Genomic DNA, 12,538 nt, shown 5'->3' with positions numbered 1-12,538 from the left:
TTCTAGAGATATGTCAAGATGGAGCCTATCGGGGTAGCCCTGGGCATCGCCAGCCTGTTCACTACCTGTCTAGACTGCTTCGAGCTCGTCCAGAGCGGCCGCTACCTTGGGCAAGAATACCATCTGCTCGAAACCAAGTTCATCAACCAGCGGATCCGCCTCGTGGCCTGGGGCAAAGCATGCGGCTTCACGGACCCGAACGGCTATGATCGACAGATCGACGAGAACAAAGAAGTCCACGACGCCATCGAGTCATCTCTCCTGCACCTAATCAGCCTCCTCCGAGATGGCGACAAGCTAAAACGCAAGTACGGCCTCCGCGACGCCGACCAAACCGCCAGCGGAATCCCTTCCCCCAACGCCCTGCTCAACGCCCCGCAAACCTGGCCCCTCCTCGCCGGCGGCCAGTCCGCCGTGGCCTCGCTGACCCAGAAACTCGCCAAATTCCGGGAGCGGACCAAGGCCACACAGCAGCAGGCCAACCTTTGGAGCAAGGCCCGCTGGGCCATCAAGGACAAGGACAAGTTCGCCGACCTCGTCCAGCACCTGCGCGACCTCATCGAAGACCTCGGGGGCCTCACCGCGGGTCTGCACCTCGAGCACCGCCAGCGCGAGCTCATCCGGCTGGAGGTCGAGGCCATCCGGGAGATCCCCGTCTTGGAATCCATCGAGGAGGCGCGCGTGGGCCGGCTGGACCCGGTGTCGGACGCGGCCAGCCTGCGGCTGTGGAGCGTGCGGGACCGGTTCTCGTTCGCGGGGGATTCCTCCTCTTGTGCGCGTGGTAGCCGTTTCTCGTTCTCGCAGAGGCGATCGTCGCGGGACAGGTCGCCTTCGCCGCTTTCGCCGCTTACGGAGGGTGACGGGCGCGGCGCGGATACATCCGATGAGGACTGGGAAGCCTTGTCGCGCGTGCCGTCTCTTTCGCCGACGCCCTCTCCTGGTTTCGACGATGTAGCGAGTGCCCATTACCAGGTCTTGCACAGGGTCAATTGCGAGTTCTGTTCTCCAGCCATCTACTTGGATGTCCCGGACTATGGCACCGAGTGCAGCACCACCAACCAATGGATGGTCCTTGACGAATACCACCCGCTCCATGAACCGAGGACGCTGCATCTGTGTGGCAAAAGGCCGATCGTGGATTTGGATACTTACCTGGGCCAGAACAGACAGCTACATTTCCTTGTCTTCCAGGAATACCAGTGCCGACATGGAGTGGAAGGACTCGTCACCGGCACCACAGCACCCAAACCCTTGTCCAACGGCCAGTCCGTCTACTTGGCATCAGAAGAACTGTGTATTGCTATGAGACATCTGGCCGATAGAGCACCGGGAACACGGCTGCCCGACTTCGAACCGCAGGCGGAGCTGCAGTACCCCTTCTACTGGTTTTTCCATTCGCGGCAGACCTTGGAGAAGGAATTATCGGGTCTCGGGGAATCAAACACCATGATCCTAGTACATGAACTGATGGATTTCATTGATGACTCTACTTTTGAGGAGTATGCAAAGGTGGACGAGCTGCTAGCTAGGCGTGTCGTAACTTGGAACATCCTCAAATATCTCTACGTAGGTATAAATACCTGAGTTTAGCGCACCAACAGTCTGCTAAGCTGACGCCCGCAGGCGCCCGACGACATCGTCGTCCAAAAACATGCGGACGGACTCCGGCGCTCTCAAGCCTACCGGATCCTTGACGGGCAGTGGACGGAAACGAGCGATAGGTCCGAGATGACTATCAACGCCTATTACGTGGCTTGCCAGGATCGCCTTGTCCCCGTCCAGAAGAATCTAACCATCACGAGGGGCAACTTCGGCGATGTCGATTCTGAGGTTGCGATTGAGGAGCTGCCAGTCCTACCGCTTCGCTACGCTTCACACATCACCTTGAGAGAGCTAGACGATAGGAGTCAGAGGCTTACAGGCTACTCGGAGAGTCCTATCAATATCCCGTACCGCTGGGTATGCTATTCCGGAACAGAGGTGAACTCCATCGTCTGGATGGTGAGTACTAAATACTTCCAAACAAGTTCATATACTACAACTTTAGTACGCCGTGCTGATGTTTGAAACCTATTACCATGTCCAGGATAATCTCCGATTAATCATTGACCCCAGTCTGTACTGGAAGCGTTCACATCAGAGTGATGGCTCAACCAAGGACAGTCAACCAACGAGTGGCGGCGGGCGTCCTAACGACCCCTTCCTAGTCCCCGAAGAGCTTACACCGCGCGATCTGCCTCTCCTGGAGCCCACCGTTCACGGTTTTGACCTGCGCACGCACGAGTGGCGACACCTCTACGTCGCCGATCTCCGGGAGGTAGAGTGGAACACTAACGCCTTCGACGACCTCATCCTCGACGAGAACGAAAAGGCGCTGCTGCTGGGCTCGGTCCAAAGCGCCACAACACCGGAAACCAACGGAGGCGTTGAAGCCAACGCGTTGGCAGTCACATCAACACCACCACTTCAGACTAAAAAGCCATCAGGTGGCGGAGGAGGGGGATCCGTGTACCTCTTCCACGGCGACCCCGGCACTGGCAAGACCTTCGCAACCAACTGCATCTCCGAACGCACCCGGAAGCCCTTATACCACATGACCCCCTTCGCGACGGGCGTGTCGGCCGAGGCCGTGCAGCGCAACATGAACGCGACCCTCGCCCTCGCCCAGCGGTGGGACTGTATGCTCGTGCTTGAGGATGCCGATGCCATGGCACATGTGGGCAGCACAGGTTCGGGGGGTAGTGGGACTGGGGGTAGCAGTGGCAGCCAAGTGCAGCACGAGGTCCCCCGCCGGGCCATGACTATGGCTCTCTTGAAGCTGCTCGATAGTTTCGGTGGGATTGTGGTCCTGATTTCATCCCGAGTCAATGTCCTTGACGAAGCCCTCTTCTCTCGCGTTCACCTTGCCATTTACTTTCCCGATCTTGACGCCGCGGGTCGCCGGAAGATCTGGCACGATGCGTTTTCTGCCGCTTCTTCTCCTTCTTCCCCCACTCCTTCTGCCGTCCCGATAAGGACTACAGCAGACAGCAGCAGCGGAGGCAGCGATGACAAGAGTTTCGGGGAAGGAGGCGGGCAAGGCGCCACGGCGACGGTAGCGGCGGCAGGAACCTCATCCGCGGAGGTAGATCCCTACCTCCTGACGCGCGAAGCCGAACAAAAGCTCGCAGCCGTCGAGCTCAACGGGCGCGAGATCCGCAACGTGGTCGCGCAGGTGCTGCGCATCGCGCGGTTGCAGGGGGAGGCCCTACGGCTCGAGCTGGTCGAGTCGGTTTTGCGGCAGGCGGTCAAGCTGCAGCAGTACCGAGCGAGCCTCGTCCAAGGAAACAGGGCCTTGACCGTGAAGACTCCCACCGACGCGGGCCGTCATGATGATGCCAGAGCCACTGAGGGAGTCGAAGAGGCCTGGCCGCCGACGGAGCCGTCATCATCAGACGACCCGCGATGGAATACTCGGTTGGGATGGTGACGTGTGACGCTCAGAAACGGCTATCACAGGAAGACCCGAGATAAAGCAAATAATCTTATGTACAGAGGATGGTGTTCTGTCTCTATCGGCTTTTGGCGGTTGCCCGGAAAAATACTGGTTTACTAGATCTAAGTCTCAAGGCTCACGCACGTTATTTGGTCTCGGTCGGCTCATCGAGGCAAACAAGCCATATCACTGTAGATATCTCCTACTGCTAATGAGAACTCTGTTCTTCATCCTACATTGGGAATCATTTCACCGACTACAATCTATGCGCTCATCGACGCTTCGTTATCCTCCTGCTCAATATCACGGTGGCAACTTAACATCTGTGAAGCAGCGCCAATGGCTAGCCAGACAGAAGAACATCCGTGACTGGGCCTAGCTAGGGCTGAAGACTTTGTAATAAGTTACAGGGCTCTCCAGGACCATCTATGGTTAGGTTACTGTGTTATGCCCTGCTCTTGAAGATGGATGGTACTTTTCTGTTTTGGGTCACTGACTGGTTGGCAGCACCCTGCCAGGCAAGGAACAGCGGAACAATAAGAGCAGTAAGCCAAGGACGATGTACCTATAATAACCCACTGACACCATCACTGGAGCCAGTCGGTGTTTGCGATGGAGAGTAGAGCCACAGGTTCCAACCTTCGCTCTCGCACCTACTTACTCACCCCAGCCACTCATTTCGCATACCCGGCTGCTTGATCCTGTATGCACTTGCTGAAATTTTGCCAGTGGTAGGCAGACTGCACATAGCTTCAGGCTCTTTCAGATATCCATGAGAGCCAGAGCCCTTCACTGGGGGCTTTATCACAGTACCTCAGTGACGCCCGTAGCGTTACACAGTACGGCGTATTCCCATGTCCATCTGGGAAGAGATGGATCTCCACCAGATCTAGGCATGCATCACAACCTACGAAAGCCAAGCATGGCATTTGCCGATCGGCACTAAAATTAGGAATTTCACTCTGGGAGTGAAATGATGGGAGGTTTAATTGCATCATTTGCTGAGTCGGTCCCTGTCTACTTAGGCAATCCATGGTTTCTTCGCGGTAAGCTGGGGTATGTCAATTGGTTTGGCGATGACGGTGGCTGTAACAATCAACCATACAGGCAAACAACAAAGCACGATAGATAGAGCGCCGAATCTAGGACTGAGACTCACTGTGTACACCTCTGGGTCGGAGCCTGCGTTTCTGCCTTCGCAGATGGTCTGTTATCTACGCCATGTCACACATTGGGCCCCAGAGCCGAAGTAAGATAGGAGTTGTCTGCCTCGCCGTGTTCACAGCACCACTTCACACTTTCCATCGGCGATCCATCGCGAGGGCGAGGGGGCAAGGTCGAGCAACGTCCATCGCGGGCTTTCTCCTGGCAGCAAGCCTTCTGGGATCCGACCAAAGGTGGGATAACACGTAAAGAGGCTGTCGAGTAAACACATGGGAGACTCGATAGACTCTGGTCCTGGCACCCCCAAGCCCTTTTCTTGGTCGACCCGGGGCCAGTGGCGCGTAGGTTCCTGACATGAAACATTCTGACACTGTCGCGATGGATAGGAGGCGTGCTTCGAATGGCAGGCGCGCGGCGATGCCAGTCAATGCCAATTCAGCCAGGATACTTACCAGGCGAGACGCCAGGACGGATGATCCGTCATTTTCCTCGTCTCTCACGGACATTACTGCTGTCGATCCTATTGTTGGCGAGAGATACCTTCCAGGCTATCCACAAATAGGTCAGGCTGTGGTTGAGATTGCTTCCAACGTTATCTACACAGCATGGGCCCCCAAATGGATGAGCTACACCTAACAACGTTCCAGCGGCAACACGAGTCCCATTTCCGGTGGTCTTCATCGCCGCTGGTAGCCTGTTATGGGAAGTAGAAATGCAGGATTAGAATACCAGGAAGTGAAAGTACACATGTATCACCAAGTAGATGAGGAGGGACTGAAATTGGCGGCGCCGCGATGTTGTACAGATTAACATTCCGATATGGTACTTTACCGACTAGAACCGCGCGCAATTGTATGTGCTTAACTCGTTGCATTGCCAGTAAAGGCCCGACGTCTCTCCACGGTACTGGACTCCTCAGGGTTTGTCTTAGGAATTTTGGATCCGTGTCGAGACATAAGAAAGGCGCTGCCCATGAACTAAATCTCTGGGAGGCAATCTCATAGGATATCCATGTGTAGATTGTGGTATTTAACAACTCTACAATGTTACCCGTAGTATGGGAATGTGCTAACTGCAGAGAACGTTGGCTCATAAGTATTCTTAACCTCCGTTCCTGGGTACCTAATCAAATTACCGCCCTTAATCCGAGCGTTGCCTACCGACCTGATATCATCACAAGCTAGAACCCACGGCCCAGAATAGCAACCGCTTACCGAGATCTGGCATGGCTGACTTGCGGCTGGGATGAGTAACAACCATCCCCGCGTTGAGTCTCTGGGGGGGTTTCATACGCGCATCTACTCCAAGGTATGATAGGAGACAATCTACCAACAGCAACCACTCATGCCGAAGCTCGTGCTGCTTTTCAATCTTTAAGATTGCGAATTGAGGCGGAGCATCTTCCAGGTCGAGATCTGAGTGGCCCCACGGCCGACTCGGCCTGTACACGGTGTGCTTCGTGCTGCGATTCGCTCTCTGGATCAAACCAGTAGGTGACCGCCAATCTCCCTCCTCGCCATCAATGTCTCCCACCAAACTGTCATCTGCTGCGCGCATGGAAGTCGGCGAAGAGCCAAAGGAATGGAGTAAAGACAACATATAGGCTGATCACTTACTCATTTCCGCGGGTCGTGAGGTTATCCCAAGCGATAGAGGGGCGATGAAGCCGAGGTACCGTACAAGTGATGCGTACAACATGCGCACATACAAGTAACAACAGCACGGTATTAGAGAGAGGGAGTTGCGTGCCTCGGCTTCGTTCTATTTATAGAAAACCGACCGCTGGTTAGTTTACTTACTACAAGTATGCGATTGCGTACACTCCCCCACAGCGTGCTAGTGACGAAGAAGAAGAAGAAGAACGCCTATCTTCGCAACCCGCATCGCGCGCGCCTGATGATCACCAACAGTGTCAAGCACAGTACCATCGCGAAATCTGCCATTGTCTCAGACGTCTACACAGCTTCGATCACGTGTCTAGTGCTGAGAGATCAGTGTAGATATTGAATCGTGCCTAGCTGGCCGACTGCTGGCCGTTTGTGTGGGCACAGCCTACCTCTCCTTGATGATCTTTCTCTGGGGAGGTGCACAGATATCCTCAAACGGCCGAACGGCTATCCCTGCCACCTTTCATGGGCAAATGGCTATTCTGGGAATTTGGCTCGGGCATTCACAGTAGGTACGATGGATCCGGTGCGGAAAGGGGCGGACGTTGGGCATCTTTCCAGTCGGGGTAGAATCTACGAAAATGTGATGTCTTATTAAAGAGTATCCTCCACAGGTGTTACCCCGTATACGGCGACGATGATGATGACGACGGACAGTGAAAGTATTTTGTTCGCTGACTACGCACATGACCTTTCCGGTTGGGATCCTCCGAAGGCGCCGATAGATGGCGGAGGCACCTCCAGTTTCAATGGGCCTAGGGAGCAGAGTGTTTTAGAATGTCTTCTTACCGCGGCAGCCATCCCCTTCTGCTTCACTCCATCTTCTCCATAATAGATTGTGGACATGGATCGCTGCTGGTCCCTGGGCACTTATCGCCGAGCAGTTCATCCGAGCGAAAGACCTTCGCTCCGCCGCGAGCCGACGACGTCGTAGTAAGTGACATCCACATCTCACCGCCCACTCATGTCTATGAATACATACTCCTCTAGGTTAGTAAAAGTAAGCAAAGCAGCATTTTGATGATGTTCGCTGACGTGGATTGGCAATTGGGATCTTGCGAGGGAGAGAAAGAGTTAGAGGAGTAAGAAAGAATTCATTTCGTTGATCAGCGTATGATCGACAATTAGCGGTTGGCACGTCACTAAAAATAGCCCGGCCTGCGTGCGGGGAGGAGAGGTCGTTCCACAGGGCCAGGTGGGTTTTGGGATTTGCGCCTGTCCTGTCAGCACACTAATAGGTAATGTAGACAGATGAAACGAAACAACCCTGCACTTACAGTCAATGTACATACTTGCTCGTAGGGCCAAGGCGCTGGAATCGTACACCGACTTCCCATGTCATCAATCTCTCATCCACCATGGACGATGAATGGAAGGAAGGAAAACTTATGTTGCTGCCTAACTCGATGAGGCGTTGACGATTACCTCCGCTATTACTCCGTACCTCTACGTGTCAGTGTCTCCTTCGACGAGAGAAGTTGCTTGCATTTCATCAAAATACAAGACAGGGAATGCGCACAAGAATAGCACAGCCCTGTGATGGAATCTGCCAGGCCTGCATATCTAATCTTACGAGGGGTGGTTGAGCCGCAACCGGTTAAGGGTCAGGGTAGGCATGTGTCAATCATCACCACCCGGATGTATAAACAGATGCCCCTGATATTAAGGGTCACATTCCGAAACCCAATTGCGTGGAATGACGATGAGATGATTGATAACTGCATGTCACTTCAAGAACGTGACATCAAAGATTGGTAGAGCGGCTCTTTACAGCTCATTGGCGTCTGGTGGTTCTGCCGAGCCGGCCGGAGCAATAGGAGATTTGGGAATGCGCCGAACGGCACAGCTCTTACGGCAGACCGCTGGCAGGAGATCGCTGGCGCACACATGGGTCTTCTCGTCCCAAGAACCGACAGGAGTACACTCTTCCCTTGGTTACTTTCAGGGATCGCAGGCTCTATTATACTTTGTTGATTTTAGTATCTCGCCCGCTCCCCCTAGCCCCTATCTTTAGTAAATCAGAGCTCTTACCTGGACCAAATCCAGTACTGAAGCCGGGGGTTCTATATCTTTTATTCCTTCTCCTGTCATTAGATAAACTATATGCATGATAGCAGGGCTGAAGTCGATTATATCTCTCCATCCAGGCCCCACTTGAGCATTCGGTGGCTGCGGCTGCTGCAGTTCGAGGATAGACGTAAACGTTTGACACATTCTATCCCGTCCCTCCCCTCATTGGATGCCTTGGGGGAAGGGAGGTGCTAGGATGTCCCTAAAAGGCCCGTCTGAGCTTACGACCGAGGCGGGAGCCCACACGAAACCGATACACATCCGAGATAGCGGCCCCCGAGCTGGGTGCCGAGATTCCCTCGCTCGAATTGGGCCACCCTCTGGGTATCTCCTGCCTGCATGCCTAACTCCACCCTATGCATCTAAGTGACCACCCCTCTACAGTTTCCGAATACTACAGGTAGACGATGATTTAGAGACTATCCCTCAAGACCAGCGAATTATTACAGGGTTGCCCAAGGTGAATAAAAAGTCGATGATCAGTTCAGATCCGTTTGCCCGCCAGAGGTGAAAGGCCTCGCTCCAGGGGCGCGAGAGCATGCTTGTGTAACGAAACAGAGATTGAAACGTGCATTTAGGGGGCGCAAACTCTTCCCACCACATACATAACCGCCACGGACGCTGCAGGAACCATGGTTTGAAACTGGAGGCGACACCCAGCCCCAGCTAAGGTAAAGGCAGTAGGTAAGTAGGTATGTGATATGCATGTCTCTCTGGTAGGTCGAGACTAGAGTATGTAAGCCACCCCTTCGCTCTGCCCCCTTCAAAGGCGAAAAGTCCGGGGTAATATCTTCACTTTGGGGATTGGGAGGAGAGGGTAGCGTAGCCGGAGGAGAGCTAGCTAGAGCTGTAGAGACATGGTGAGGGGTGGTGGGAAACCCCCCCTGTCAGCTGAAAAAAAGCAAGACAGACACACGGACATATACACCCGCGGCCCGCGGGGCGAGAAACCAAACCAAAAAGCAAATACTGAGGTCAGATAACCAATTGGACATGCCAGTCGGAGATACTGCCGTCGTCGAAACGCACTTATCGGACGAGGCCTATTACCTATGTTTCTCATCAGGGCCGGTTTCAAGGTTTGAAGGCAAGGTGAGCTATGCTTCGTGCAGGATGCTGGATACTGAGAAGCGGCATAGCTAGTCGAAACCGAAGTCCGGTACTCGAAACCAGAGAGATAGAAAACGACATGGCGCTCGGCAATGTTCATATTCTAGTACATGGGTGTCAGAAAGCTAGGCATCTACATGTGAGTGGCATCTACTAGTACTTTAGCCATATGCGGAAAAGAAGAGACTATGCCAATGCATGTCAGCTTTAGGCGATTGGCCAATGGCCCAAGAGCGTATTTGCTTTTACATTCTTTGGGGTCGAGGCGAATCCAGCTGGCTGTGTGTTGTTGTTGCTGTGTGTACTTGTAGTATGCGTTGTTCGGCAGGATTCGGCAGTGGAATTGATTGAATGCTGCATCACATCTTTCCTTGAGGCTTTCCTTTTCATGTCACACAACACCCACCCACCCAAGTCATGGCGATGCAGCCGCGGAATGGATGAGAGATGCAGCAAGCAAAGCAAGAACCCCTAGCCTACCAACCTTTTTCATATGTACGTAAAATTGCCGCACAAGCAAGCGGCTGTGATCGCAAACCACCCCTGAGGCGGCTACTACCACCTAGTGTCATCATACCATCCCATCCCTAAACCTCCTGCGAGGGAGGGTTACAGCGACCCAGCACCGCCGGGTTTCGTCCCAGAAGTATGCGAGCATGTATGCAAGATTACGGCGTATGTGCAAAAAGTGCACTTTTGCCTATCTGGCGGCAGGAGGCAGGGAAGAGAGAGCGAGCGAGAGATTGACGCAGGCTGTTGTGTGCCAAGCAGAAGTGGCTGTGTATATGCATGTGTTCACATGAACGAACCCCCCCTCCCCATCCAATACCACACACCACCGACCGAGCGACACAAACAGGTAACAAGGGTACGATTACTGGTAGGATGGATAGGTAATTGCTGCAGTGTCAAAACGGCGCATAGCATCTCGTAGCGAATCGTAGCGAAGGCTCCCCCGGCGTTATCGGTCCATGTCAGCTGACGGCGTTTGCATCTTGCAGCAAAGAGGGGAAAAGGCAGAGAGCGAGGGAGAGAGCAAGCAGCAGCTAGCTATCTGCTGACATTGAGCAAGCAGGCAAGCATGCGGGCAAGCGAAAGCAAACAAGCAAAGGCAACGGGATGGCTGACCTGATCTGCAGCAGCCGCTCCGCGGGCCTCTCTACCCGCGAACTCAATCGGCCAAGCAAGTTGGCCACCGACCGCATGCAGCAAGGGGGAGGGGGGGGGGGTCGGCGGGTGGTTTGACAACGTATTCCATATTTAGCAGTGGCGAGATTGTTGGGTCATAGCACAAGGCTGTTTGTTGCCAAGCACTGCTCTACTCAATGCTGTGCACACACACAATCCCAGCATCAATAGTACGGCTACGTAGAGCGAGCAGTAGAGGAGAACGAAAAAGAGGGTATGAAATGTGTGTGAAGCCGCGATGGCTTCAATTCCCGACAGCATTTGGTATTAGTTCCCAAGAGATTTCCTCCTCCGTAGGATATTGCCTTCTATATATGATTTTTTCGCTCCAATGCCCGTTTCCAACTCCCAAATGATGCTGTTGGTGGCGCTTGCTATGCTGCACAGCACAGGAGGCAAGTGCATCGCTCCACGTCGGTAATCCAGTTCGTGTGAGCGAGTGTGTAAATATCCCCAAATAACTGTAATCATCTGTACAACTCCTTAAATCAAGTCCCAAGTTTCGGACGCCGAGAGAGACCTTTTTGGCAGATCCATGGGTATATGCATGCTTCTTGTTCATTATCATGACCGCTTAAACAAAGATCCGAAATCAGTGACCAAAGAACAGCTCCTCCGACCTCGTCGTCAATGTCCTGTGTAGGGCTCGGTATTGCTGTGGCGAGGCTGAGAGGGTAGAGATCGGGGACACGATGCCGCCAATCGATCCGCTCGACGTCCCCATCGTCCCGTGCCCATCCCAGGTGGAAAACTGATCGTAGCCATCGTTCTGGGGAGTGGTCGGGGCGTACCAGCCTTCGGGCGGCGGCGCACTGGCCGACATGGGTTCAGCGGCGTTCAGAAGCTGGGCATCTGCCATACTGAGGCGCTGCGGCTCCTCCTGGTCCCTCGATAACCGCGCCATGGGCTCTCGCGGGCCCTGGTACCACCATTGGCTCTCGAAACCGTTATCGACAGTCATCATGGCCGCCGAAAGCGACTCCAGCTCCATGGCCTTGGCGCGGTCCTCCACCCGCGAGCGTCGAGGGGCCACATCGACTGGTGCAGGTTGGTTTGCGTAGTCTGGTTCGCCCGGGTCCTCGTCCGGCCCGTGGGGGTCTACGGGCCAGACAAAGGCAGACCAGGGCAAGCCATCCTCCCCCAGTCGATATCTTCCCGGTGCCTCAGGTAAAGGTTTCCAGATGCGCGGCGCCTCCTGTGTCCGGTTCTGCCGGGAATGTGACGTAGGTGCCGCTGCCGTTGCTGCTGCTGCTGTTGTCGCTGCCGCGGGCGGTGGTGCAAATAACGATGCACCGGTCGCAGCGTCCCATGGGCTGTCGTTGATTGGTGGCGGCGCCGAGTTCCCCCGTTCATGTGATAAGCCTCTGGATTCGCTCCGTGACTCCCGCCGCCGATTCCTCTGTCCGTCAGGCGTGGTCTCGTGTGATCGCTCCAACGAGTCTCTGTCCCACTCCCATCCCAGTCTCCTGCCGTCTGGCTGCGCCGGCGGGGTGCTGTTATATATGGATTGCTGGGCTTGTTGCTGATGCGGTTGTGACTGTTCATGTTGAGTTTGCTGGTAATGCTGGCGTGCCTGATGGCGGTGCTCCCCAATCTCCCGTTGCCATTGTTGCTGGTGGTGCAGGGTAGCTAGGTAGTTGGTGTTAGTGGGCGGCAGTTGGCGGGGAAAAGCACCGCGGTCGCGAGAGTCCCGCAGGTTGCGCGACGTATAAGTGACGGCGTGCGTCCTTGGCGTATGGCGGTGGGACCACGAGACTCCGAACTCGAGGTGGACGAAAATCTGGGGTTTGGCCATATGGCTTCGCTCACTCGGTAAACTCCTGCCGGGACTCATTTCTTTGAGGATGGGATCGGTCTTGATCAT

General features: G+C 54.5%; 2 protein-coding genes across 2 annotated transcripts; one reads left to right on the top strand and one right to left on the bottom strand.

Annotated features, from left to right (window-relative positions):
• Positions 1-18: 18 nt before the first annotated feature.
• On the top strand, positions 19-3,469 carry PG985_010371 (P-loop containing nucleoside triphosphate hydrolase protein; the record flags this gene model as incomplete). The annotated part of the gene is made up of 3 exons (XM_066830139.1): positions 19-1,566; positions 1,624-2,001; positions 2,048-3,469. The coding sequence occupies 3 exons, from the start codon at positions 19-21 to the stop codon at positions 3,467-3,469; spliced, it is 3,348 nt and encodes a 1,115-aa protein (XP_066682529.1).
• Positions 3,470-11,266: 7,797 nt separating this feature from the next.
• PG985_010370 (uncharacterized protein) lies at positions 11,267-12,538 on the bottom strand (the record flags this gene model as incomplete). The annotated part of the gene is made up of 1 exon (XM_066830138.1): positions 11,267-12,538. The coding sequence occupies one exon, from the start codon at positions 12,536-12,538 to the stop codon at positions 11,267-11,269; it is 1,272 nt and encodes a 423-aa protein (XP_066682528.1).

Source organism: Apiospora marii, assembly GCF_038362585.1.
Source record: "Apiospora marii strain CBS 49790 chromosome Unknown utg000006l_segment0_segment0, whole genome shotgun sequence".
Lineage (NCBI taxonomy): Eukaryota > Fungi > Ascomycota > Sordariomycetes > Amphisphaeriales > Apiosporaceae > Apiospora > Apiospora marii.
Note: the sequence above shows the minus strand (reverse complement) of the source record. Positions and strands in the feature narration are given on the sequence as shown.